This window comes from Vombatus ursinus, unplaced genomic scaffold (assembly GCF_900497805.2).
Source record: "Vombatus ursinus unplaced genomic scaffold, bare-nosed wombat genome assembly UNPS02014791.1, whole genome shotgun sequence".
In the NCBI taxonomy this organism is placed as follows: domain Eukaryota; kingdom Metazoa; phylum Chordata; class Mammalia; order Diprotodontia; family Vombatidae; genus Vombatus; species Vombatus ursinus.
In genome coordinates this window covers 4,363,785-4,390,070 of record NW_020954569.1, presented here as the reverse complement: position 1 = coordinate 4,390,070, position 26,286 = coordinate 4,363,785, and the positions used below count along the sequence as shown (strand labels likewise).

The window sequence follows — 26,286 nt, the reverse complement described above, 5'->3', positions numbered from 1 at the left end:
TGCTCTTTCTCAGGCTACTTTTGTTAATATTGCCATTAGAGTGTAAAATGTATTTTGTCACTTGTCTTCCTTATGCTTTTCAAATGTTTGATGGTATAGGTAATTAAGAGCTATGAAAGTAGCAGTTAATGTTTATGATTAAAATATAAACTTATTTTTGAAAAGTATTTAAGCAAGTAGAATTTTTTTTAATTATTTGATCATTTCCCAAAGAAAATTTCCCATCTCCACCCATTTCAATCAGCAAATAGAAACGCCCTAAAGCTTCTTTATGCTTCAAATAAAGAGGTTTAAAATTGTCTGCTATATAAGTCATACTCATTAAAATGTAGAGAAACACAATTATTCTATATTTGTAAGAGGGACTGCTGTAGCTTCAGGTGTGTCATTTTTATTTTAGATTATTTTTCAGAGGACATGGATTTCAGAGGACATGGATTTGTTAGTTGGCCTAGTAAGTAAAAGTCACATGGAAAAAATTGTGGTTGTTAATTTTCATTTATAGGTTGTCTTTAAAATTGTGGGGTTGGGGTTGTTGTGATAAGAATAAGACATCAAAGTGTTATTGTACAATGTACTACAATTTTCAACTTCATTCAGAAGCAGAGGTAGAGAAAAATAATCACTTTCTACTTTGTTCAATTAGTTATTAATTAAAACCTGACAAAAAAGTATATTTTAATTATGATTTAGATGTTTTGGCTTAACTATTAATGTGTGTGAGAATTTTTCTGTATATATATATGCATATATAATGGAGAATGTTTCTGCATATACGTATGTGTGTATAGAAAAAATGAATATATGTTATCTATATATGTGTGTATGTGTGTGTGTGTGTGTGTGTGTGTGTGTGTACACTGGAGAAAAGTTTTGGCTGCAAGTATTTCCTGAATAATTTGTCTTTCGTTCTGTTTTCCCTGTCAAGCAAAATAGTAGTCATGTAAGACAAATATAGCTCTTGAAAACTTGTTTCTAGAATGTTACCTTCCACCAATTTTTAAAAATTGCTTACCTTTAAGGTTCTGAGTCATTTTCTTCATTTTTTTCTAGTTGTGAAACCCAAGAAAACCAATTTTACTTCCAAAACAGTTACTGGATACCATATAAGCAGGAGAAATTTATCAACAACATCAAAAGGTAAGATAAATTATTTGAAATTACCCTTCATGCTCTAAATTTGGTCATCTTTGTAATTTTCATTAGAATCAATTTTACATATTCAGTTAAGAATATAAGAACTTTTAGTTTTAAAGACTAATAACAAAGCACTACTTGTTCTTTACCTTGACTCATACTAAGGGAGATGAGCTCCACAAATGGGATCAAATATTCAATCATTTTGATAAAAGAACAAAATGAATCTTACTGAAGATCAAATAATTATAAGATACCATGAAAAAATAAGGAAAGAGAAAAACTTATATCGTTATGATAAAAATACACTAAAATTGGAGCAGAGCAAGTCCAGTATAAAAAAAGGCAAATCAACTATCAACTGCCATAACAAATGACTATTTCATTCCTTTATTTGACAAAGCAATGAACTGTGATTTTAGTAAAACTTTTATATCACTTGGCTTTGATAAAATATCTCAGTTATGGACAAATAATGCATTCCAAATCATGTGTGATAACAAAGACATAGTATTATATTATACAATATTTGGTAAACAACCATTACACTATTACTATGTTATGTAGTTTAGGTCAATTTAAATCACTTTATATAAATGAACATTGAGACATTTGCTCACAATATGCTTTATAAGCAGAAACATAGATCCTCCAGTTCTTAGTGAATTGAAATGAGTCCCCTGTAGATGTTAGAGTTAAAATGGGAGGATCAAGATAATTATGATAAATAAATTTAATGGAAATATTAATAACTTATAAAACTAAAAGGACTACAATTTTTTCCCTTACAAATTTCTAGTGAGATAGGCAATGGAAGTCTTATTAGCTCTGTTTTGTATATGAAGAAATTGAGATTCAGGAAAGTTGTGATATTTGAGGTCCCACAAATTGTATGTGTGGACATTGGAACATAGTTAAAAAATAACTTGTTTTTTCCTTAAACAGTATAATCACAGAGTCACATAATGACAGCATTTCAGTGTTAAAAGGGATGAAGGAAGCTTTTATTATAGTACATACCTGAAAAAGAATCCCCACTATAGGCTATCCAGCAAGTGAGAAAGACCCTCATTGAGCAACCTGTTTTTATTTGGACAGTTCTAAATGTTAGCAAGTTTTTTTTTTTTTTTGAATCTGGCCCCTTTCATCTTTCACCTTTTTCTCTTAGACTTTCTGTCCAAAGGTAAGCTCAAATGAAATATAGCATGGAAAGTGTTTTATAAACCTTGTAGCATAGGATAAGTGGTAGGAACAAAGGGAAATTCTCAAGAATCAAATTATTAATGTGCAAGGAGAAACAATTCTTCTCATTTTGACAATTCCAGAAGATGTTGAGATACTTAAAATTCTCCATCATTATTCTGTCCTAGGCTTCTGATCTGTTTTCCAAACTCCTCGTCTATTTCCTTTTTTTCTGTCTATAGTATATTCTGATAATGATATTATTTCTCTTTCTGTCTCCATTGGTTATTCTTCAAATGTTTTCTCACAGAAGTATATATTCTTAAAACATAATTCTGTTCTATCTCTCTTTTTATCTATTGCTTCTGAATATGGTATGTCCTTTCTCTCTGGGATTTCCTTCCAACAATTGAATCACAGGTGTTGGTCAAAACAAACAAATGAATGAAACAAAACAAACAACCTCTTCCAGAGCTACAGTCATATTCAAGTCTTAAGAGTCATTTCAACAAGTCTTATTAATATTTAACAGGTTAAATTAACTTCTTTGCATTAGGCACTCTAATTCATCTTTATGGTTACTTGATATGATGTATATAAACAGATTGAAGATTTAGAAACTGGTGGGACTTTGATGGTTATCTAGTCCAAATTTTTCATTTTTTTAGATGAAAAAAAACTGAGGCCCAGAGGAGTGACTTGTCCATGATCACACCATTAATAGGTAGTAGAGCAAGGATTCAAACCCAGTTTCTTTGAAGCCAAATTCAGTACTGTTTCCACTGCACATTCTACTTCTATTCTCTGGCTACAGGTTTTATTGCTAGTGTATTTCTAGGATGTTGTCCCTTAACAGTTTCCTCATATATATGTTTTTCCTCTTCCTACGCATTAGCTATTGTCTATGGTTAACAGCTTGGTGGGTACAGATAGACCGTATTCTCCTTCTCCCTTTCTTGTCAGTTCATATTTCTCTCTGATACACTAAGGATGATAGTTTTAAATCCATAAATATTAGGATTAATAAATTCAACTTAACTATTTTACACTCTTGGGAAGAGGTTTCTTTATAAATATGAAATCATCTTCACATCACATCTCATTTATTCCTTTTATTTAAAAGAAAGTCAATGTCACATGGTCTGCTATAAGGGAAAAAAGAAGATGAACATGATAAATCAAACTCAGGCCAAAGAATGGGGTTTTTAAGGTTTAATTTTAATGTACCTTGTAGTTGTGAAATTTTCATTAACAAAACAAAAGCAAAGAACTTTTTTCGTTTAGATGGGCAGCATGCAACTGAGGAAAACTTGCTTGATCTGGAGTCAGGAGTGACCTTGATTCAGTCTAGCCCATTGATCTTACTAGTTATGCGATTAGTGGCAAGCCTCTGAACCTCCAGGAGCCACAATTTCCTTGTCTCTAAAATGCATATGATGATGATGATGATGATGATGATGGTGATGGTTGTAGTGGTGGTGGTGGTGGTGGCTGCTGCTGCTTCTTATATTTACATAGTGTTTTACATTTTGATCAGCATTTTACCTTACCAGTTTTCTTGCTTCTTACAACCTCCACCCCAGCCCTGGCTCTATATGTACTCTTTGATACAGTGACAGTGGCCTCCTTTCTGTTCTTTCCATATAATACCTCATCTCTCAACTCAGGACATTTTCAGAGGCTGTCCCTCAGGTCTGGAATGTTCTTCCTTCTCATCTATGCCTACTGACTTCCTTGACTCCCTTGAAGTCTCACCTAGAATCTCACCTTTTGCAGGGAGGCCTTCCTGAACCCTCTTAGTTCTAGTATTTTTGTACTGTTGATTTTCTATTTATTCTGTACATAGTTGATTTGCACATAGTTGTGTACATGTTTTAGATTGTAAACTCCTTGAAGGAATGTCTTTTGCCTTCTTTGTATACCTAGTACTTAGCACTGTGCCTGGTATATAGTAGACACATAATAAAGATTTATTGACTGATGGTAACTATTCAAGCATTGTCTTATTTGTTGTATAGTTACAATGGACCTAATTTGTATCAAATGAGACAGTTTGCTTTTCAAACTTTAGAACTTTTTTGTAAACATCAATTTTATTATTAGATTTGTTAGTTATCATTTAGTGAGTGGTCATAGCTCAGTAGGTATAACACATAGAATAAAAATGAAATGATCCCTGACTTAAGAAATATCTAGGGGAAACAGAGCTTTGAGTATTATCTAGGTTGAAGTGACACAAGCCTCATGTCAGATCTTACTGGTTCTAAAACATTCCTGTTTACAGGTCATCATGTTTGCACAGATGGCTGCAAAATGATTATATCTTTGAGTTAAGAGGATAGACGTACTCAACTTGAAGAAGCCCCAATCCCTGAGTCCACACAAAGTCCTTAAACTTCATACTTTTGTAAATTAATGTTCTTCAGCCTCTTCATTTCATGAATTTGCAGTGTAATTTTAGGATCATCATTGAGCAGGGATAATCTTGGAGCTGTATGTAATACAATGATGGATTTAAATTATTGGTGCTTATTATCTCTAATTCTGAATCACTTTTCTCATTGTTGATGCTCTTTCCCTATGTACTTATATGTTTCTTTGTTATTCTCTCCTTCCCAGTGGAATATAAGCTTCTTAAGTTCAATGGCTGTTTTATTTTTCTTTTTATACTTGTATCCCAAGTGGAGAGCCCTATGCATAAATTTCTTCTCTCCTCTCACCTTCTTGATTAATAATGAAAGAGTGGCAACTTGGTGCAGAGGATAGAGAACTAGCCTTAGAGCCAGAAAGACTTGAGATCAAGTCTCACCTCTAACAAGAACTAGTTCTTCAACCTTGCACAAATTACTTAACTTCTTTTTGTCTTAGACAACTCTCTAAGGTAAGTTATAGACAGGATGCTGACCTACATTGATAGAAGGAGTTTTCTTTACCAGAGAATTCCTTATACCAATGAAATAACAAGTCTAGTTTATGTCCCTTGTGAAACTAAAGACTAAGATTAGATATGAAGTTAAAAGACCTAGAACATAAAACTCTGAAAAGCTTATTATTATTAAAAGACTTACATCTGGTGATGAATACAACAGGATGGGAAGAAAAACTATATATGTTTATAGGTATATTATATAATATTTACATATCTAAATATATTTAAAATTGCATACTTATATAAAAATATAAATATTCTATATAATATTCACATATTTATATATCTATTCTTGTTTTTGATAAGTATAACTAATAATAATAAATAAGTATAAATAGTAATAATTTTGATAAATATAACTATTATTATTATTATTTAAGGTTTACAAAATGCTTTACATATATTATATTCTCAAGTGTAAGAATTTGTACCTCATAGCTACCCTGAGAAGTAGATGCTACTATTATTCCCATTTTATAGATGAGGAGACTAAGGCTGAGAGGAGTCAAGTGATTTTTCCAGGATTACACAGTTAGCAAGCATCTGAAGCAGGATTTGAATTTAGGTTTTCCTGACTCCAAGTCAAACACTCCACTGAACCACCTACTTTTCTAACTTGTTTTGCTATGGACTTTATAACTTAAGCCTTGTGCTCCCTAAAATTTCAACTTATATTAAATTCAACATAGCCAAATCTACAGTATTATGACTTTTTAGTCTTTTAAAACAGGGGTAAGGATGATGAAAGAATAGGAAAAAATAATAGAGTTGTATTTTTGGTGTTTCAAAGAACAGAAATGCAAAATTTGCTAACAAATAATGTATTTGTGAGATGAATGAAAAATTGGAGAGAAAGATTTTCTGAGTAACTAATAACAAATTTATTCATTAGGTTTGCTTATAATCAATAAATTGATGGTCAGTGGTTTCTCTTGGTAACCAGACACCTAATGGAGACACTGAATGCCTTGAATATGTTTTTGAAAGGGAATTCCCCTGACAAGAGAATTCAACCCTGATTGATAAACAATTAATGAGAGGATGGGCATATCAATGAGGAGGTGGGTTAAAAGTCTTTGGCTCCTCCTGCTGAGAACTTGACTTGATCATGAGACTCAACCACCTCCACCAATCTGGACAAAGGAATCCATCTCTACCCAGACCACTCTGGTTGATTTTCTCCATGATCTGGGTTACCCTAAACTCCAACGGAGGGGTATAAGGACATGGGCTTAATGCTTTGGGGCTGGAATTCACTTAGATTACATTCTGTTTATACTCTTAAAAGAAGTAAGGTGTCCTAGTTGGGTGGGATCCCATCCAAGATTGAGGAACATGTTCCTGCAGGATTTGGGCAATCTCATCTATCAACCTTGTCCTTCAGAGACAGTCTGACTGACCTACAGGGCCTAGTCCCTGAATGAGGAAATAAAAAAGTCTGCATCTTAATTAATAATGGGTTATTAATATAATAGAAAATAATACTTTCTCTCATTTGAAATATTCAAAGTATATTGATTATTCAAAATACTCAACAAAATTTCTGAAATCTAAATGGAAAACAAATACAGTGATAATAGAGAGAGATACTAGAACTCATAGCCACTGTAACTGATTCCAAATTGCAAATAGCCAACTCCTGAAAGAATTAAATTGTTTCTAAAGTAGGCCCCCTGACTTTACAGTTTGAAGGTAGTAATATTGATTTGTTTCTCATTCTCCAATATTAAAGTCCAAGAAGACATAGTGCTAGTCTTATAACACCTTCCATTCTCAAGATATGTTCATTATTCTTACAGCAGTCAAATGTTAGAACTGGCCTAAATCTTAGAGATCACCTATTTCATCCATTTCATTTTATAGATGAGCAAACTTTGACCCAGTGAGGTCAAGTGACATAGTGTTTAGAGGATTGAGATTTATCTTTATTTAAATAAAAAAAAATAGAATAGAAAAAAGTTATCTGGGGCAGTGATGGCAAATTAAACTATAATAAAATTTTAATTATAATTTTAAGTATGCAATATCAATGCAACACCAAGCTTCTTTATTAGCAGAGGGAAGCACATAGATCATTTTTTTCCAAAGCCAGACCTAATTTAGTACTCATTGAACTTAGAAATGAGTACCTTCTGGAAACCTCTGCTGCTCATGCCTAGGACTCATTGCCAGAGAAAGGAGTGAGAAACAGACTTATTTTTCACTCCCTTCTAGAACATTCATGAAGTCCTGAACTGAGTGCATTTCTTTTCTACTAAAATTAATGCCTCCTTAGGAAGGAAATTGAGTCTTTGAGAAGTTGAACAACTTGCCCAAAATCAAACTGTTGGTCAGGATCAAGCCTGAACTCAGGTCTGAGTCTTCTGACTCTAAATGCTCTTCCCACCATTTCATGGTGCCCTCTGAAACCTTTGATTAACCCAGATCACAGTGTCTGTCCCTTGTCTAAACCCCACAGTTTAATACTTACTTGTTCTCTAATCAATTCACCTGTTAGTTTAGTCTTCTGAAGTGGATTGTCAGGAAGGAATTTACACATTTGTTTCTTTGAGAGTCAGAATAACATTGTATACATCTTCCATAATCTGTATAGTACCCAGTACTGACAGAGAACACTAGGATAGGAGAGAGGGAGAGACAAAGACAGACAGAGACAGAGAGAGAGAGACACAGAGACAGAGAGAGACACAGAGAGAGAGAGAGACAGAGAGAGAGAGAGAGAATGAGAGACATTCTCTGGAGAGATACAGAGACAAAGAGATAGAAAGGATGGTTTATTGGTTAGAGGGTGCCTTGAAGCCACAGAGATACGGGTTTAAGACCTGCATTTGATATACACCAGGTGTATGACCCTGGGCAAACCATTTAACCTCTGTGTTTCAGCTAATTAAATTAGAACTATAAGTTTCAGGGAAAGTGTCAACCTGCATTGGTAGAGGAAGTTTTCTTACATGGAAGGTCCCAATGAGAATGATGTAACAGTTTTGGTTTCTAACATTAACAGCTCAAACGTGTGCACAAAGAAAGTACCCATTAATGTCAATTGACTTTTGATGCCAAAATGTGCTCAGACTTCAATGATCACTGATTAGTTGATGCAATTTTTAAAAACAGATATTTTTCTTTAAATAATGAGGTAATTCATATAAAGAGAATTTTTTCATAGCCTTTATTATTATATTATTATATCTGTGTATTTAATTATGTGTATAGTACATATGTACTATGTAATATATCTTTCAGTGCATATTTATTACATGCCAATTATACAGATAGCACTAGATTCCATGGGAGAAAATGAGTATAGGACACAATCTTGCCTTTAAGGGGCTTCCAATTTAGTTGGAGCGACAAAAGACAGACATGTGGAAAGTTAAATCATAGTGAAGGACTAAATAATAGGTCAAGATAAACATAGAAGCAAATTCACAAGATAGTGTGTAACAAATTGAGAGGTGGACTTTACTGAAAATAATGTGATGAGGGTTTGGAAGGATTATTACTATGATTATTTTCTTCTCCACATCCATTCATTTATGAGATTTCAAAAATAATTGCACATAATTGACACATCTCAAATCTCTTTATAATCACAGAGCAAGCTTCTCTCAAAATATTTTTGTCCAGGTGTCCAGGTGCATGAAGTACAGAGGAGAAAAAAATCCATTTGTGGTGTTCAAGGAGGTGGAGAAGACAAGGGAAAAGAGGATAATATTGAAAGTTTCATGACTGATTTTTCGAATGTTTATGCCTCAGGTAAGAATGAAGGGAACAGATACCTTTCCCCTCTGTCACTTTTTTGTGATATAAAAGAATATATTTCATGTAAAATCACAGGGTGCACCATCCATTCCTTACAGAGGGGAGGGAGAACTATGGGCACATCACATTGCATTATACTGACAGATTCAGTTGCTGTGATTTTTTCCCCTTATTTTCTCTATCTTTCTATTTTTTCTTTTTTCTTTCTCATTCTTTTTTTTTCTTTCTTTGATTCGTTCTTTCTTCCCTTCTCCCTTCTCCCTTGTTTCCTTTCTTCTATCTTTCTTTTCTTTTATTTTTATAGGACATAGCTCTCTGAGTAGGGAATGAAGTATTGCTATATTTGGAAATTGAAATAATCTAAAAAACAAAAGTTATCCATAAAGATTTTTTTAATTTAAAATCATGTATTGCACATTATTTTAAAAGGAAAATCAGCAAAATTTCTTGTAAAGTAGATGTTGAGTTAATCTGTTCCCATATTCACCCTTTCACATATTGATCATGAAGAGCCAATAAGGCATGAATCACATTCAATTACTGAATAAGCACCTATTAAGTATCTAACATGTCCCAGGCATTTGGATGAGTCATTTGTTCCAATTGCATGCAGTAGACAGAACATAATGGATGGGCCACTTGAATGTTGGTCTCAGACTAGTTCTAGAATTGTTCTGTTACGGTGTGTCAACAAGACCAGAGTGCATCAATAAATGTCAAAGTCCAGAATTTGTCTAAACTTTTGGTCTCTACTTCATAGTTAATATGCCACATTATCCTAAATAATGTTTACTAGTATAATTGCAAGTAATCCCTGATAGATTTTTTTGGGAACTATTGTTTACCTAAGTCTGAAATAAAATATTGATATTTCTTTGAGTTTTTTTCTCTCTAGATTTATTACCATCTAAACATGGAGGTGAATTCACAGATCACTTTCTGCTAGAGGTGGTAGACATTCTTCTGCATTACATCAGAAAAACCTTTGATGAGGAAAGTAAAATACTGGACTTCCATCACCCTCATCAACTGCTTGAAGGTTTGGATGGGTTCAACTTAGAACTGTCTGACCAGCCCGAACCACTGGAACAGCTACTTGTTGATTGCAGAGATACATTAAAATATGGAGTTAAAACAGGTGATATGTAAAACAGGAAGGTACATTTTCATATTTGGAAGCACTTTTGGAGAGTAGAGTACACTTAAAACGGCATACTACCACTATTAAGTTTATTACCAAATGTAAATTTTCAGGAAATCTGAATATATATGCATCTATGTATAGATGCATATATATCTACATATACGCATGCATATACATGTATGTATATAATCTCATTTAGCATTGAAAGAATATTACTTGTGTATTTTGAGGGAGATGTGGTTTCATCAATATATTTACTTGCTTCATCATATCTACTTACTCTACTATAGACCATTCTAACCTGTATCTTTTGTTTAGAAGGTCATAACTATGACTTTTCTGATTCTTTATATAATTATTCATAATTTTCCATAAATCTTTTATAGTGAATCTACCCAATATGCTGAGTTTTTAAAAATGTATATTAATAGTTTACAAAAACAAGTGAAGTGCATGAGCTGTATGTTTTTTTGGGAATACCACAAATATCACTGCTTTCATCAATGAGAGATACTTCTAGCATGGAGACTCCCTTCTTAAATACTTACTGCAACTTCTCTGTGACATGGTAGCTAAATTGTTGAGTTGAATGAGAACCACAGAGGTTAAGTAACACAATAGCTAGTCAATGTCAGAAATCAGACTTTTATTTAACTTGATTTTTAAAAATGTTTTAAAATGGAAAGTTAAATCATATATAAATACCTTAGTTAATAATGGTGCCCAAATGGAATGTTCTCATTCAATGAATTCATATATTTATATAATGGGACTCTCTCAGGAAAAGGGCTCTTCTAAATCCTTTCTCAACCCTGTCAATTATATGATGTTATTGAAAAAAAGTCTAAATAACCTGATTTTTTTTCATTGAGATAGCACTTTCAATTTTTTTTTCTGTTAATGTTTTTCTTTCCTCTCCTTCCTGCCTCCTGCCATCCTATCTTCCTACCCCTAAATGGAAAAGAAAAATAAATATAGAACACATAAAATATGCAAAAGCCTTCTAACATATAGCATATGCATAATCAAGCAAACAAATTCCCGTTTTCTCCACATCTAAACATGTATATTTCATTTTGCATCTTGAGTCTATCACCTCTCTCTTAAAAGGTGAGCAGCACTCTTGATTTAATCTATTGGCTTAATTTCCATGGTTTTATCAAGTTTTTCATTGAATTTGTCTACACTCATCTTACCTTTATTCCTTCTTAGTTAATTTCAATTAGTTTAATTTTTAATTAACTATTTCCCCACCTCTACAGTTTAGCTTTTTCTTTTTCTGCACCTTCACAAGAAGGATTTCTTTTGCTTTTTCTCTTCATTAATTTTCCTCCTTCTCCACCTCCTCTTCCTCTTCCTCCTCTTCCTCCTCCCTTTCCTCCTCTTCCTCTTCTTCCTCCTCTTGTTCTCCTTATTCTTGTTGTTGTTGTTGTTGTTGTTGTTCTTCTTCTTCTTCTTCTCTCTCTCTCTCTCTCTCTCTCTCTCTCTCTACCCCACCCCCATTCTCTCCCTCTCTGTCAATTCTAAATATTTATTCTTTGATTCATAGTCTCGATACTTATTTATAGTCTGGTGAAATCAATAAATGCTTTCTCAGAATAATGTCCTTAAAAGCATAAAATAAAATAAATAAAATTACAAAAAAACCCCAATTATTTTGAAGTGCAATTACAATACTTTAAAAACTCCACAAAACAAACAAACAAAAAATCATTGGACAAGAAAAAGGTTAAGAACTACTGATCTGAAATGACATTCTAACCTTTTGCACAATACCTGGAGTGCCTTCCTTTTCACCTCTACCTCTTAGTTTCTCAAGCCATAGTCAAGGCTCAGATCAAATCCCAACTTTTAGAGGAGTCATTTCCCATGTTCTTAGCTGCTGTGCCTTTCTTTCTCAGAATGTCTTCCATCTACTCTCTTTTTATCTTGCATGTGTCTAGTTTTAACATGTCTTCATTCATTAGAATGCAAAATCTTTAAATTCAGGGACTATCTTTGTATCTCTAGCACTTAAGCTAGCATATAATGAACATTTAATAAATCTTTGGGTTTGCTGATCAATTCTTAAGCCTTGCCTCCTGATAACCTGTGATGCCTCTGTTCTGTTGTTTCTTCCTAGGACACCCTCGTTTTTTTAATCAGCTCTCTAGCGGGCTTGATATGATTGGATTGGCTGGTGAGTGGTTGACAGCTACTGCAAATACTAACATGTAAGTAGGTTTTCCCTACCTTCAGATACCTTAGTAATGAAACCATCAAAAAAAAACCTTATTTCTTTTGAGGCAGTATTTTCCTGTGCCCAAAGTACCCCCAAATTCTGAGAGTCCCATCCCTTATTGGGAATATCATGAATCACAGTTTGGATACTTGAGAAACTGAAGCCCAGGAAACAGGCCTCACTCGTTTTTTATTGTGGTATCATTAGAGCCACCCTATAGCCTGAAAATTCTCACCATCTATGCCATTGATATCCTAATCTGTCTTCTCCACAGTTTGCATAATCCATCCTGACACCTGAGATATTCATGTGAAGTCACTGAGTCACTCAGTCACCTGATTTTCAGGGGTCAGAACTCCCTGAACACAAAGTACATCTCCAGAATTGCTTAACTTGAACTTCAGTGCCCAAATAACCCCAAAGCAAGATAGTAAATCCATTTATCTCCTATCACCTGACAATATATATTATAATGTGTAGAAGGCAAGTAGTATATACTTGTTGAATGAATGAAGAATTGCTGAGTGAATGAATGAATGAATATATAAGAACATGTCACAAATATGAATACTTTGTAATTTTGTTATTTTACATAATCAACAGTGATGCTATATCTCATTTGGCTCTGAAAGAAATCATCACTGAGATTCTTCGATAAATTCAGGTGAATTTTCTACCTAAGGGGAAAAAAGTGAATAATGCTTTGTGAATAAAAATTTTTCCAAATGTTGATAAATAGTTGCATGAGCTACCTACAAAGCAGTTTCATCTGTATGTACATATAAGACAGATGTAACACATGGACAATGCCATGGGTAAAGGACTGAACAGAAATAATAAAGTGAGATGGATTGGCTTTGGTAGAGTTTAAGTTTTTTTTAAATGACTTCTCTCTTCTCCCTGAAATAAAGACAAATCTTCTTAACATAAATATTCCTTTGGAGATGTTGCATGCCTTCAAGTAATAGGATACAGCAGTCTCCAAAAATTTAATGTTGAGGGTTAGCCAAAAGGCAATGGAGAGGCACATGGTGGGAGAGAGTATGCTATAACATTACCAAGGAAAAAATGCACAAGAGAAGCAGTGTGAAGGGTATCAACAGAGGCATATATAGCTAGAAAAAAATTAAGTCCAGTCATGTAGCAAGAGCAACGAAAAAACAATTGAAAGACAAAGCTCTATCAGTAGCCACATAATATTAAGAGGCCTAGAAGAAGGCTCCTATAATTATGAGTGGACCCCTTTTGGAGTACAAGAAAACCTGGACAAAAATCATGTGGGATGACAAGGAAGGGATGGATTGTGACCTGCATTGCTGGATAAAATGTCCTCATAGGTGAGATCACATCTCTATAGATAAATCCAGGCATACAGTAAGCCTAACTCTATTACAGTTGCATCAGAAACAATTAACAAAGAGGAGCAACTGATGTGTTGAAGTCATTTGCTGTTTTCTTCATTTGTAGCAGAGGCAGTCAGGGATAGTTGATAGAGATTTGGTCTTAAAATCACAAAGAACTGCATTCAAGTTTTGTCTGTGAAACATACTGGCTGTGTGAACTTGTGCAAGTTGCTTACTTCTCATTGCTCTAGGCAGCTCTCAAAGACAAAAAGTTACAGGGAAAACATCTACCTGAAGTGGTAGAGGGATTTTCATTACCTGGATTATACAGCCAATAGAGTCCTGAGACTGGCTTCAGGAAGACCTGAGTTTGCACCTAATCTCAGATATTTAGTAGCTTTGTGACATTGGGCAAGTCACTTTATTTCTGTTTACCTCAATTTCCTCATCTATATAATGGGGATAATTTCACCTAGCCTCCAATGTTGTTATGAGGGTCAAATGAGATATTTGTTAAATGTTTAGCACAGGCCTGACACTTAGAATTTCTTCGCTCTCTCCTCCTTCCTCCCTTCTCCCTTCTCTTCTTTTCTTCCTTCTCTCTATCCCTTTCTTCCTGCCTCCCTCCCTTTTTATTTGCAATATATTGCTTTAATCTTCTTGCTAACATTTTATTTATATTATTTAACCAAATTCCAAAGCTCCCAGGTCAAGAAAATATTGTAAGAAGCCAGAAAGAAACAATTCAAGTATTATGGAGCCACAGTTAGAAAAACACAAGATTCAGCAGCTTTTACATTAAAGAATTAGACAGCTTGGAATATGATATTCCAGAAGGCAAAGTAGCTAGCATTACAATCAAGAGTAATGTATCCAGAATAACATCCATATTCTTTAGAGAAATTGGTCTAAGATTTTCTTTCTTCATTTTTGTACTTCCTAGCTTAGGTATCAGCACCATATTTATGTCATAAAAGGAATTTGATATGACTCCTTTGCCTATTTTTCTAAACAGTTTATATAATATTGGAATTAAATTAAATGTTTGGTAGAATTCACTTTTGAATTCATCTGGTCCTGATGACTTTTTTTCCCCTTGGGGAGCTGATTTATGTCTTGTTCAAACTACTTTTTCTAAGATAGGGTTATTTAAGCATTCTATTTTCTCTTCTGTTAATCTAAGCAATTTATATTTTTGTAAATATTGATCTATTTCACTTAGATTGTTAGATTTATTGGCATGTAGTTGAGAAAAATAGCTCTTAATAATTGTTTTAATTACCTTTTCATTGGTAGTAAATTTATTTTTTTCATTTTTTATACTGATAATTTGGTTTTCTTTTTTTAAATCAAATTAAACAATGGTTTATCTATTTTATTGTTTTTTTCTAATAAAACAAGTTCACATATTTTTATTTATTAGTTCAATGATTTTCTTACTTTGAATTTTATTAAAATCTCCTTTGATTTTTCAGGATTTCCAATTTCATGTTTAATTGGGGATTTTGAATTAGTTTTTTTTTAGTTTTCTTTTTTAATTGCATGTCCAATTCATTAATCTGCTTCCTTTCTTTTATTGATTTAAACATTTAGAGATATATATTTTCCTCCAAGTACTGCTTTCACAGCATCATATAAACTTTTGTATGTTGTGTACTTGTTGTAATCCTCTTTAATGAAATAACTTATTGTTTCTATGATTTATTCTTTGACACACTCATTTTAGGATTAAACTATTTAGTTTCCAATTAATTTTTAATCTATGTCTCTGTGGCCCTTAATAAAATATAAATTTTATTACATTATGATCTGAAAATGGTGCATTTAATATTTCTACTTTTCTATATTTGGTTGAGACATTTTTATGCCCTAAGGCATGGTCAATTTTTGTAAAGGTCCTTTCTACAGCTGAGAAAAAGGTATACTCCTTTCTATTCCCATTCAATTTTCTCCAGAGGTCTAGCATATGGGCTCTTAAAAAATTCTATCAATTTCTTTAACTTCTTTGTTGTTTAATTTTTTTATTATATTTGTATGGTTCTCAGAGGGGAAAGTTGAAGTCCTCTACTAGTATAGTTTTATTGTTTATTTCCTCTTGTACTCATTTAAATTTTCCTCTAAGAATTTGGATGCTATACTATTTGATGCATTAATATTGATATTGATTAATTGTCTATGGTACCTTTTAGCATGATGTAGTTTTTCTGTGTATTTCTTTTAATTGGATCTATTTTTCCTTTTGCTTTGTCTAAGAAGCTGATTGTAACCCTTGTTTATTTATTTTTGTTTATTTTTGTTTTACTTCAACTGAAGCATAATAGAGTCCACTCCAGACCCTTATTTTTACTCTGTGTGTGTCTGTTTCAAGTGTGTATCTTGTAAACAGCATTTTGTCAGATTCTTGTCTTTAATACATTTTGTTATAAGCTTCCAATTTATGAATGTTCATCCCATTCATATTCACAGTTATGATTACTGTGTAATTTTCTCCATCCTATTTTTTCTCCCTGCATACCTTTTCTCTCTCTCTTTTCACCCTGACACTTCTCAAAAATGTTTGGTTTATGACCACTGCCTCTCTTAATCCTCCCTACCTTCTATCAACCACCCCTTTCTCTTATCCACTTTTATTCCTACTTCACTGTAGAGTAAGATGGAGTTCTATATCCCACTGAGGGTGTGTACGTGATTTCTTCTTTGAAGCAATTCTGATTAAATTAAGTTACAGATGTTACCAACCACTCCACCATTTTCCACTTCACTCTAAAAGAACTTCCTTTTGCAGTTTTTATTTGAGATACTTTCCTCCATTCTTCCCCCTTCCTGCTTCTCCCAGTGCATCCCTCTTTCTCATTCCTTAATTTTATTTTTTTGAAACCATCCCATCATAGTCAACTCAACCCATGCCCTCTGTCTATGTAGACTCCTTCTAACTTCCCTAGTAATGATAAAGTTTTTAGGTCTTACTAATATCATCTTCCCATAGAGGGATATAAACAGTTAACCATATTAATCTCTTATGATTTCTCTTTATGTTTCACGGGTCTTATAGTTGAAAGTCATTTTTTTTAAAATTTAGCTTTAGTCTTTTCAGCTTGAAAGTCCTCTATTTTATTATTTTTTCCCCTGAGGAATTATGCTCAGTTTTGCTGGGCACATTATTTTTGGTTGCACACCTATATCCTTTGCATCCCAGAATATCATATTCCAAAATCTCTTTAATGTAGATTCTTTAATGTAGAAGCTGCTAAATCTTGTATGATCCTGACTGTGCCCCTACAATATTTGAATTGTTTCTTTCTGGCTTCTTGAAGTATTTTCTCTTTGACCTGGGAGGCCTGGAATTTGGCCATAATATTCATGAGAGTTTTCATTTTGGAATCTCTTTCAGGAGGAGATTGGTGGATTTTTCGATATCTATTTTGCCTTCTGCTTTTATGATATCATGGAAGTTTTCCTTGATAATTTCTTGAAGTATGATAGCTAGTTTGTTTTTCTTTTTTCATCACGGCCTACAAATAGTCCAATAATTTCTATTAATTTACTAATTTATTTATTATTTATGGAATAAAACAAACATTTCCTTAACACAGTCAAATAAAAGGATGATTGCACATGAAACCAAATCTACTATGCAGAACTTGCTATTCCTTTCAAATATACAACAAAATTGTCATGTAAATTTCTTTTTTCTTTTTTTTTCTTTCAAACTTCCCCTCACCCTAGAGATGGCAACTATTAGACACAAATAGATATCTCTATTTTTGTAGATAGAAATATCTATCTATCTATCTATCCATCTATCTATCTATCTAGATATATATAATATATTTGAAGATATCTATAAGTAAAATTATTCTATGCATACTTTTATTCATCAGTTCTTTCTCTGGACACATATAACACCTTTCTTCATATGTCCTTTATGGTTAATTTGGGTATTTATAACAATAATTTATAATATTAAATAAATAATAACTAATTAATCTCTCTTCAATCTATTTTCCAAGTCAGTTGTTTTTATAATGAGATGTCACATTTTCTTCTATTTTTTTTCATTCTGTTGATTTTTTAAATTGTTTCACAGTGCCTCATAGTGTCATTAACTTTCATGTGCCCAGTTCTTATTTTTTGAGGAATTAAAATAATTTTTGTACCTCTTTTTCCATTTGACCAATTCTGCTTTTTAAGGAGTCCTTTTCTTCATTGGATTTTTGTGCCTCTCTTACAATTTGGTCCATTCTGTTTTTGTTTTTAATGTGTTATTTTTCTTCAGTATTTTTGTGCCTCTTTTACCAAATTGTTGACTCTCTTTCATAATTTTGTCACATCATTGTCATTTCTTTTCCCATTTTTTCATCTACCTCTCTTTTGATTTTTAAAATACTTCTTGAGCTCTTCCAGGATCTTAGGGTGTGGCTGTTTTGATTTTTTTTTTTATCTTTTTCTAAGTGTGTCTTGACCTTCCATGCCACCATAGTAACTTTCTTTGGCCTAATTATTTTGTTGTTGTTGTTTTTGTTGTAGCTGTCTTTTTTTGTTTGTTTGTTTTCCCAGCCTATTTCTTGACTTTTAATTCTATGTTAAAGAGGAGCTTTATTCACATGGTATAGAGGGCACTGTCCAAAGTTTCAGGTTTTTCATGCTGCTATTTTCAGAGCTAGTTCTGGAGGTATGTAAATTTTCAATTCTTTGCAGGTGGTATGATCTAAGGAGATGCATTATCACTGCTCTCTTTGCCTGTGTTCTTATCTGTGATCGACCACAAGGATTACTCTCCATCTTGGAATTGTGGCCAAGGCCCCTGCTCCCCTGGAGCCACAAATGGTAGTGCACCAGTGCTCCTCTTTTCCCTAGGTCTGTGACCTGAAACTCCATTTGGGCAATGTGACAGAGTTCTATACCCAGTACCAGCAAAAGGTCCCCTGTAATCTTCTTTCAACCAATTGTTTGACCCCCTTACAATCTATGGGCTCAGAGCTCTTAAAGTTGTTGCTATCACTGACACAGCTGCCTACAAGGCCTGCTGCTTGCTTGCCAGGGTGGCCCATGTTGTATTGCACTTCAGACTTGACCACCACCCCAGTGAGACAGATCTTTCTTGCTAACATAAGTTGCCTTAGTCTGGAAATTTTTTTCACCCTGATTTTTTGCTAGTTCTGCCACTCCACAATTTGATTTGAGGTGTATTTTAAAGTATTTAAAGTATTGAGGTGTATTCCAAAGTTGTTTGGAAGATAATTTGGGAGAGTTCAAGTGAATTTCTGCTTTTACTCCACCATCTTGACTCTGGTTCTCTTCAGCTTCTTCTAAGTAAAGAAAGGCAATTTTAGGGGTAGAACACATTAGGGGCCACTGAGACCACTCTCTAGAGATGTTTTCTTCTTTGTCTTAATGTTGTGTCTATAAAGACCATAATAGGATCTCCCATAATTTTATAATGGGGTAATTTTCAGTTAGATGGCCATCATTCTGAGGCAGCCTGTTATGGCTAATTGTTATCTTCCATAGTTGAAATGCCAAAAGAACTTAAATCATACATCTATTCATTTGTGTCCTCTGCCAAGAACTTTAACTGGTACTTGATCTTTACATATCTTTATATAAAGATCATTCACTTCAATAGTCTTAGGTTTGTGGTTATTTTTTGTTGTTTGTTGTTCAGTCATTTTAGTCATATCTTCTTGACCCTGTTTGGGGTTTTGTTGGAAAAGATACTGGAAGGGGTTACCATTTCCTTCCCCAGCTCATTTTACAGATGAGGAAACTAAGGCAAACAGGCTTAAGTGACTTGCCCAGAGTCATACAACTAGTAAGTGTCTTAGGCCAGATCTGAACTCAGGAAGGCAAGTCTTCCTGACTTCAGGCCAGAGCACTCTATCCACTCCACCACCTAGCTGCCTAATTTAGTATGGGTTACAATATGCAGAATTTCTGCTTCCTTATAAGCTAATGTAATGTGAAGAAGAAGGATATAAAAGGCAGTTAGTGTAGTTGATAGAATTCTATACTTGGAGTCAGGAGTATTGAGTTCAGTTCCTGCCTCAGACAGTTACTAGCTTCGAACAGGTTACTAAAACTCAGCCTTAGTTTTCTCATTTATAAAATGAGGATAATAATAGCATCTACTTCTCACGCTTATTCTGAGGAACAAATGAGATAGATAGCCTATGCAAAGAACTTTGCAAAAGATAAAGGCTATCATTCTATCTTTTATTTTTAGTATTGAATTCATCTTCACTGTGAATTTCTCTTACTACATTCCTTTGCCAAAACAAAACTTGTGATAATCAGAAAATTGATCTCCTGACTAATTGTGCTCTGTTGCCAAGTTGTTTTGAAGCAACTCATAAATTTTTAGGACAGTGCCTTTGGCAATTGGGAAATAGGAGGTGATGAGTTAGACAAAAATGAAAGTAATAAGCTCTATCAGAGTTGAGGAATATATAGGTAGTAATTAAAATATCTCACAGAAATGAATCTTAAAAATCAAACTGAAACAAGTAAGCTAGACACCCATTCCACATTCTTTCACATAGAAGGAATTTCTTTTTCTTTGGAATATTATTAATACCCTTGGAAAGCTTATTTTTCTACTTGACATTCCATAAGCATTAGCTAGCAACAAGTAGGACTAAAACTACTATAAATTCAAAAATTTTGATTAAACATCAACTAGACTCATGACCACTGCTGTTTTTCCCTCTTGAGGGGCAGTGCAGTGTTGTGGAAATGACAGTGAACTTAGCATTAGGAGACCTGATTTTGAATATTCTTTCTGCTCCTTACTCCTTGACAGCAGGCAACTCACCAAAACTATTTAAGACTTCCTTTCCTTATCTATAAAAGGGGAGGATGATAATGCTTTGTGGAACTTACGTCACATCATAGTCATGAGCTTCAAATGGGATAATGTTTTTAAAATACTTTGTAAAACTTAAAGTACCCTATAAACAAGGCATTATTAATACTTAGTCATTGCTAATTTTGTTGTGTTTCTTCTATGATTATTTTAAAGTCTCTTTTAAGACAACAGGAAACATCTTAAGATTGAGGCACAAGAAATTTGACAGGGCTAGTTCTGCAATTATACTGATAAATCTGTTTTATGAAGCATACTTAGTAGTTTAGAGAATTACTATTCTTAAAAACAGCAATTGTGTTTACACATATAGTGGAAAAAGAAAAGTAAGAGATTATTGGGTGATGCAGTAGTGATAGGACTTTTACATTTAAAGAAACTTTATAGCCTTTTAAATATAGAAAAGAGATCATATAATATTAATATATTTTTTTATTCTGTTAAAGCCTGCATTTCGTAATCCTGCACACTCAATATAGGAGGCAATGTGGTATAGTGAAAATATTATTGGACGTGCAGTCAGGAAGACATAAGTTCAAGTCCTACATTAGACACTTGTTACATGTCTGATCCTGGGCAAGTCACTTCCCCTTTTTCAGGCTCAGTTTCTTCATGCATAAAATGTGGTTAAAATAGGACCAACTTTATACATTGTTGTAAAAATTGATTAATATAATTTATATAAAATACCTTGTAAATGTTTAAGTGCTATGTAAATACTACAGATGGTGCTTATTTTACACATATATAGCTTTTAATGCAATCAGCAATTCAATTTATATCATATGCAGGTTTACATATGAAATATCCCCTGTATTTATTGTCATGGAAATGATCCTTCTGAAGAAAATGCATGAAATGATTGGATGGGGAGAAACAGAAGCTGATGGAATATTTTCTCCTGGTAAGCAGAATTTTTAAGGGCCAGATTAAATTATATGTAATAAGGTATAAAAAATAATGACTTGATTCTTTATAAAGAGTGAAATTTAGGCATAGCTTTCTTTTAGTTTTGATGGTGCTTGTCAAATTTCAATTTATTTCACTTAGCTGTTTTTTCTCCCCACTATTCTCTCTTTTCTTTACACTGGAAAAAATAGGAAAAAGATAATTAAGTTGTATTGATTATAATACATTTATTTTTGCAAATTTTTTTCTTCTTATTTAAAAAAAATCATCACCAAAAGAATGGCTCTCAAGGAGCAGAGAAAGGGAAGTATGTAGGTGAAATTCTAGGCAATGGAAAACCATAAGGTATAAGAAAATTAAAAAAAAAGAATAAGGTGAATGCTTAGCTGTTCTAAATAATTCTAAGTATCTAGATTTTTGGATGATTACATTCCACAATAATAACTCTAAATCTATGATACCTCTTAGAATCCTATGAGCTTTGACATGTGAGATTTTCGAACTTCTATTAATCACTTCAGATATTGGTGGGTAGCTGTGAAACTGGAGATGAAAAAATGCCTTAATTTAAAAAAAAAATAAAGAATAGATTTTGAAAATTATCACCTAGTAAAATTTTCATTAATCTCCTGAAACATTCTATAATTGATTACTACACTAATGGCTTATGTGTACTTTGGGAAGTAATGACCAGTAGGAATTAGTTTTGGTGAAATTAAAATAAGTTATATCAGATTAACTTAATTTCCTATTTTTATTAGAATTTCTAGACTGGTAGGCCTGGACACTGGTATAGACTCAGAGTAATTTAATTTCAGAAAACATCATGGATTAGACACTTGATAAAACTCATGACTCCTCGCTTTGGGTGTCTTCTCTATTTTAGCTTTACTCTTTGACATCAAGACTTCACTTGACATGTGTAAGTTTGACAGTGTTGGGCTAAATGATTGATAATGATCTTTCCAGTTATAATAATCTAGGAGGCTACATGTACCTGCCATTCCATGATTTTGCAAAGTCTGAAATGATATTTTCATGTATGTATATTCAACGATAGCTTCAGGTCAAGTGTTCTATGAAGGGAATTCCTATTCAGGTACCAATCAGAACAGATGGACTCACATCTTCTTCAATAAATTAAATGATCCCATGAAAGTATATATCATTAAAATATGTTTTTTTACATTTCCCCCAAAGGGATGTACATATATTTTATTTTATTTTATTTTTGCTTTTTCAAGAAAGAGAGCTTCAAAAAAAGTAACTTATGGTATTAAACTTTTCTCTTAAAACTATCTATGAGAATATTTTCAAGATAACATCAATGACAATAGATGACTTTAATTTCAGTTAGGTAGATTTCTCAATTTAATGTTATTTTCTTTTTCCATTCTAATTTATTAGAAATTGGATTATTAGTATCCCCTTTTTCTTTTTTCCATAGGTGGGAGCATATCAAATCTATATAGCATATTGGTAGCTCGTTACAAAAAATTTCCAGAGATTAAAACCAAAGGCATGGCTGTACTTCCACAGATTGTATTACTTGTTTCTGAACATGTAAGTGAAGTTTTAAAATGAATAAACAGTCCTAAAATGTATAAATTAAAAATAACAAGAAATATTGATAAGACTCTTAAAAGACTAGTGCTGCTCCATGTAGCAAACAGATTCACATTTTTATTTTTTTTAATTTTTTTTTTTAGATTCACATTTTTTCTGGGACAAAGTGTATGTGGCCATACCATCAAGTGCTATGTGTGTGGGAATGTCAGTTTCTAGTCATTTGGGACTGGGAAGATAGCTGATATAAATAATTCTGTATGGAAAATATACACTTTAGCAGGCTAAAAATAAAGAAGAAAATGGAAAGAAGGATCCAATATTTCCTTTATCTAAAAAAAAAAAGACCTGTAGCATGTCTAAAACAAGCACATTTTGTCTTTTTTTTTTAATGAAATAAGCAACTATGAGGTCAATAATAGTGGAAGTGTCTCAGTTTCTGATTTAGGGACAAAGATGTTATTTGGAAGGAAAAACTTCGATTGAAGAGCTAGTCTATAAAAAGATAATGTTCCCAAAAATCCTATTGCAGTTTAAAAAAAAAAACTTAAAAGTATACTATGACTTGTAGAGTATGTGGATGCGTTTACACACAGATACGTTATGAAATGACATGATATGATGTGATATGACATTATTAACTTCATTCTTGTTTAGTCCTTTCATTCATGTCTGACTCTTTGTGACCCTATTTGGAGTTTTCTTTGCAAAGATACTGGAACAGTTTGCCATTTCCTTCTCCAGCCCATTTTAGAGAGGAAGAAACTGAGATAAACAGGGTTAAATGATTTACCCAGTGTCACACAGCTAGTAAGTGTCTGAGGCCAGGTTTAAACTCAGGAAGAAAAGTTTTCCTAACTCCAAACCCAGCACTTTATCCACTACACCACACAGCTTCCCAACATGATTAATATGAAATGTTATATATTTTATATTACATATATATTTAATATATTAATACAAAATTATATATATATAATTAACACTGATATATATTTTAGCCTTAATGTCCTGAATAAGTACATAACATTACTTTTACTTTCTACTTTTGTTTTCTTTCTTTCATTCTTTTTTAAATAAGTAAAATCTTCTAATTGGCCTGGTTTTCCTCTCTTTCTCTCCTGCCACATCATTTAAAATCAAATGCCCTCATATTCTTAGCTTTCAAGTTCAACTTAAACAAATTATGTTTCTTTTGGGAGACCCAATTTGTGGAATGATTGGCATTTCCTAAAGCTGAAGAGCTCAATCTAATGGACTACAGTTTGTTAAATTAAATGGATATTTTACCATTATACTTTAATTGATACATGTTACATTTAATTGTTGTTTCATTTATTTCTCCAAATGGTTAATATTCTATGTTATTCTTCCTTCTAGAGGTGATTTTAACACCAAAGATGCAATGTAAAATGTTAAATTAATGAAAATTCTATTATGCTGATTGAGTATATATCTCTTGCTCTATAATCACTCTATAGGAATAATTTATTTCATTCTTTCTCTTTCTTGCATGGAAAAAAAGGGTTCTCCAACATTTGGGACATACTATGTTGGTGTAATAAAGCCTTTGCTGACAATTAAAATAGAATTTAGGATAGTAAATTTTCAGTCTCATCTGTCACTACCATCTTGGTGACATTCATAAGATAGGACAGCATGTGCTAGTGGACAAAATGTAGACTGAGGGTTTGGAGATCTGTGTTCTAGTTCTGACTCTGTTCCTATTTATTTTTACCTTAAATGAGTCACTTATTCTCATTCTCTCTTGCATAACATGAGGAGGAATTGGAAAAGATATTAGGAAGGACCTGAGTTTGGCAGCATGGCCATATCAGAGGTGGACAAGCACAAGAGAACATAGGACAGGACTGCCATCAAACCCTCAGAGTCAGTGGTAAAGATATGAAAATGAAGGTCTCCAATGTAAATACAGAGAAATATCCATAATCCTAGCAAAACAGCTATGTAGGTAATAAATATATTTTATTATAATAAATATATTGTGTATTACATATAAATATAATAGCTAGAAACATGTATTATCAATCCATGGTGTATATGCAGATGTGTGTGTGTGTGCATACACATACACACATACATGAAGCTTAGAGTGTATTTCTTTTTCCTCTTTTTTTCAAACCTGCCAGATCATCACTACAGGGTGGAGAGCTCCCTCCACTGCTGATGATCTACAATTACTCCAAAACTAACAGTGTTAAGGATTTTTCAGGGGGACAGAGAGTTTAAGTGGATTTTCTCTGGTGATGTATCCAGTATGCATTATAGGCAAGACATGAACACAGATCTTCATGACTTCAAGGCACTTCTCTAATCATGACATCATTTTCTCTGTCTCTCTATCTCTATCTCTCTTTGTCTGTATTTCTCTCCCCCTTCCTCACATGGTTCTTTAGCAGTGTGAAGCAGTATACAGAACACTAAAAAAGTATAAGACACCATTCTTTTTTTAAAAGAAATAAATATTTAGATCCCTTCCTGACTCTGTCTCTCTGTCCACTAAGCTGTGCTATATCTTATATATCAATATAGCTATATCTTTTTTGTTTGTTTTTCAAGAGTCATTATTCCATAAGGAAAATAGCAGCAGTACTTGGCATTGGAACTGATAATGTGATTGAGGTAAAATGTGATGAAAGGTAAGATTTAGCTCTCCTTTTATAAATCTATAATTAACCTGACTTCTGAGATTCTGTTATGTTTTGGTTTCACTCAGGGCTCTTAGGAAGACATCTATTTCAAACCAGCTTAGGCTTCCTATCAATGTCTTCCTTTCTCTATTGCCTCCAAAGATACATAAGTTTCCCTATCCTTAAGAAAACTCTTTCCTACCATTCATTCTAACTATTGTCCTATATCTCACCTCCCTTTCTTAACTCATTTCCTTGAAAAGGTTCCTATACTCACTGCCTCTACTTCTTTTTACTCCTCAACTTTTTACAAACTGCTTTCTGACCTCATTACTCAACCGAAAATGCTCTCTCCAAAGTTTCCAAAGATATATTCACTGTCATATATGACAGTCTTTCCTAGTCATTCTACTCTACCTCCTCTTCCTCCCCTTCTTCTTCCTTCTCATTCCTCCTCCTCCTCCTCTTTCCCTACCACCTCCTACTACTACTACTATTCCTTTTCTTCTCCTTCTTCTTCTCCTTCTTCTTCTTCTTCTTCTTCTTCTTCTTCTTCTTCTTCTTCTTCTTCTTCTTCTTC

General features: G+C 33.1%; 1 protein-coding gene across 1 annotated transcript in view; it reads left to right on the top strand.

The window, feature by feature from the left end:
• Window positions 1-417: 417 nt before the first annotated feature.
• LOC114048033 (glutamate decarboxylase 1-like) overlaps window positions 418-26,286 on the top strand; it is a 47,663-nt gene continuing 21,794 nt past the window's right edge. Inside the window, exons 1-8 of the mRNA XM_027869026.1 lie at window positions 418-454; window positions 1,054-1,140; window positions 8,876-9,004; window positions 9,906-10,148; window positions 12,277-12,367; window positions 21,372-21,484; window positions 22,937-23,052; window positions 25,636-25,715. Coding sequence (XP_027724827.1) covers window positions 418-454; window positions 1,054-1,140; window positions 8,876-9,004; window positions 9,906-10,148; window positions 12,277-12,367; window positions 21,372-21,484; window positions 22,937-23,052; window positions 25,636-25,715 — 896 coding nt within the window. The remainder of the gene's footprint in view (window positions 455-1,053; window positions 1,141-8,875; window positions 9,005-9,905; window positions 10,149-12,276; window positions 12,368-21,371; window positions 21,485-22,936; window positions 23,053-25,635; window positions 25,716-26,286) is intronic.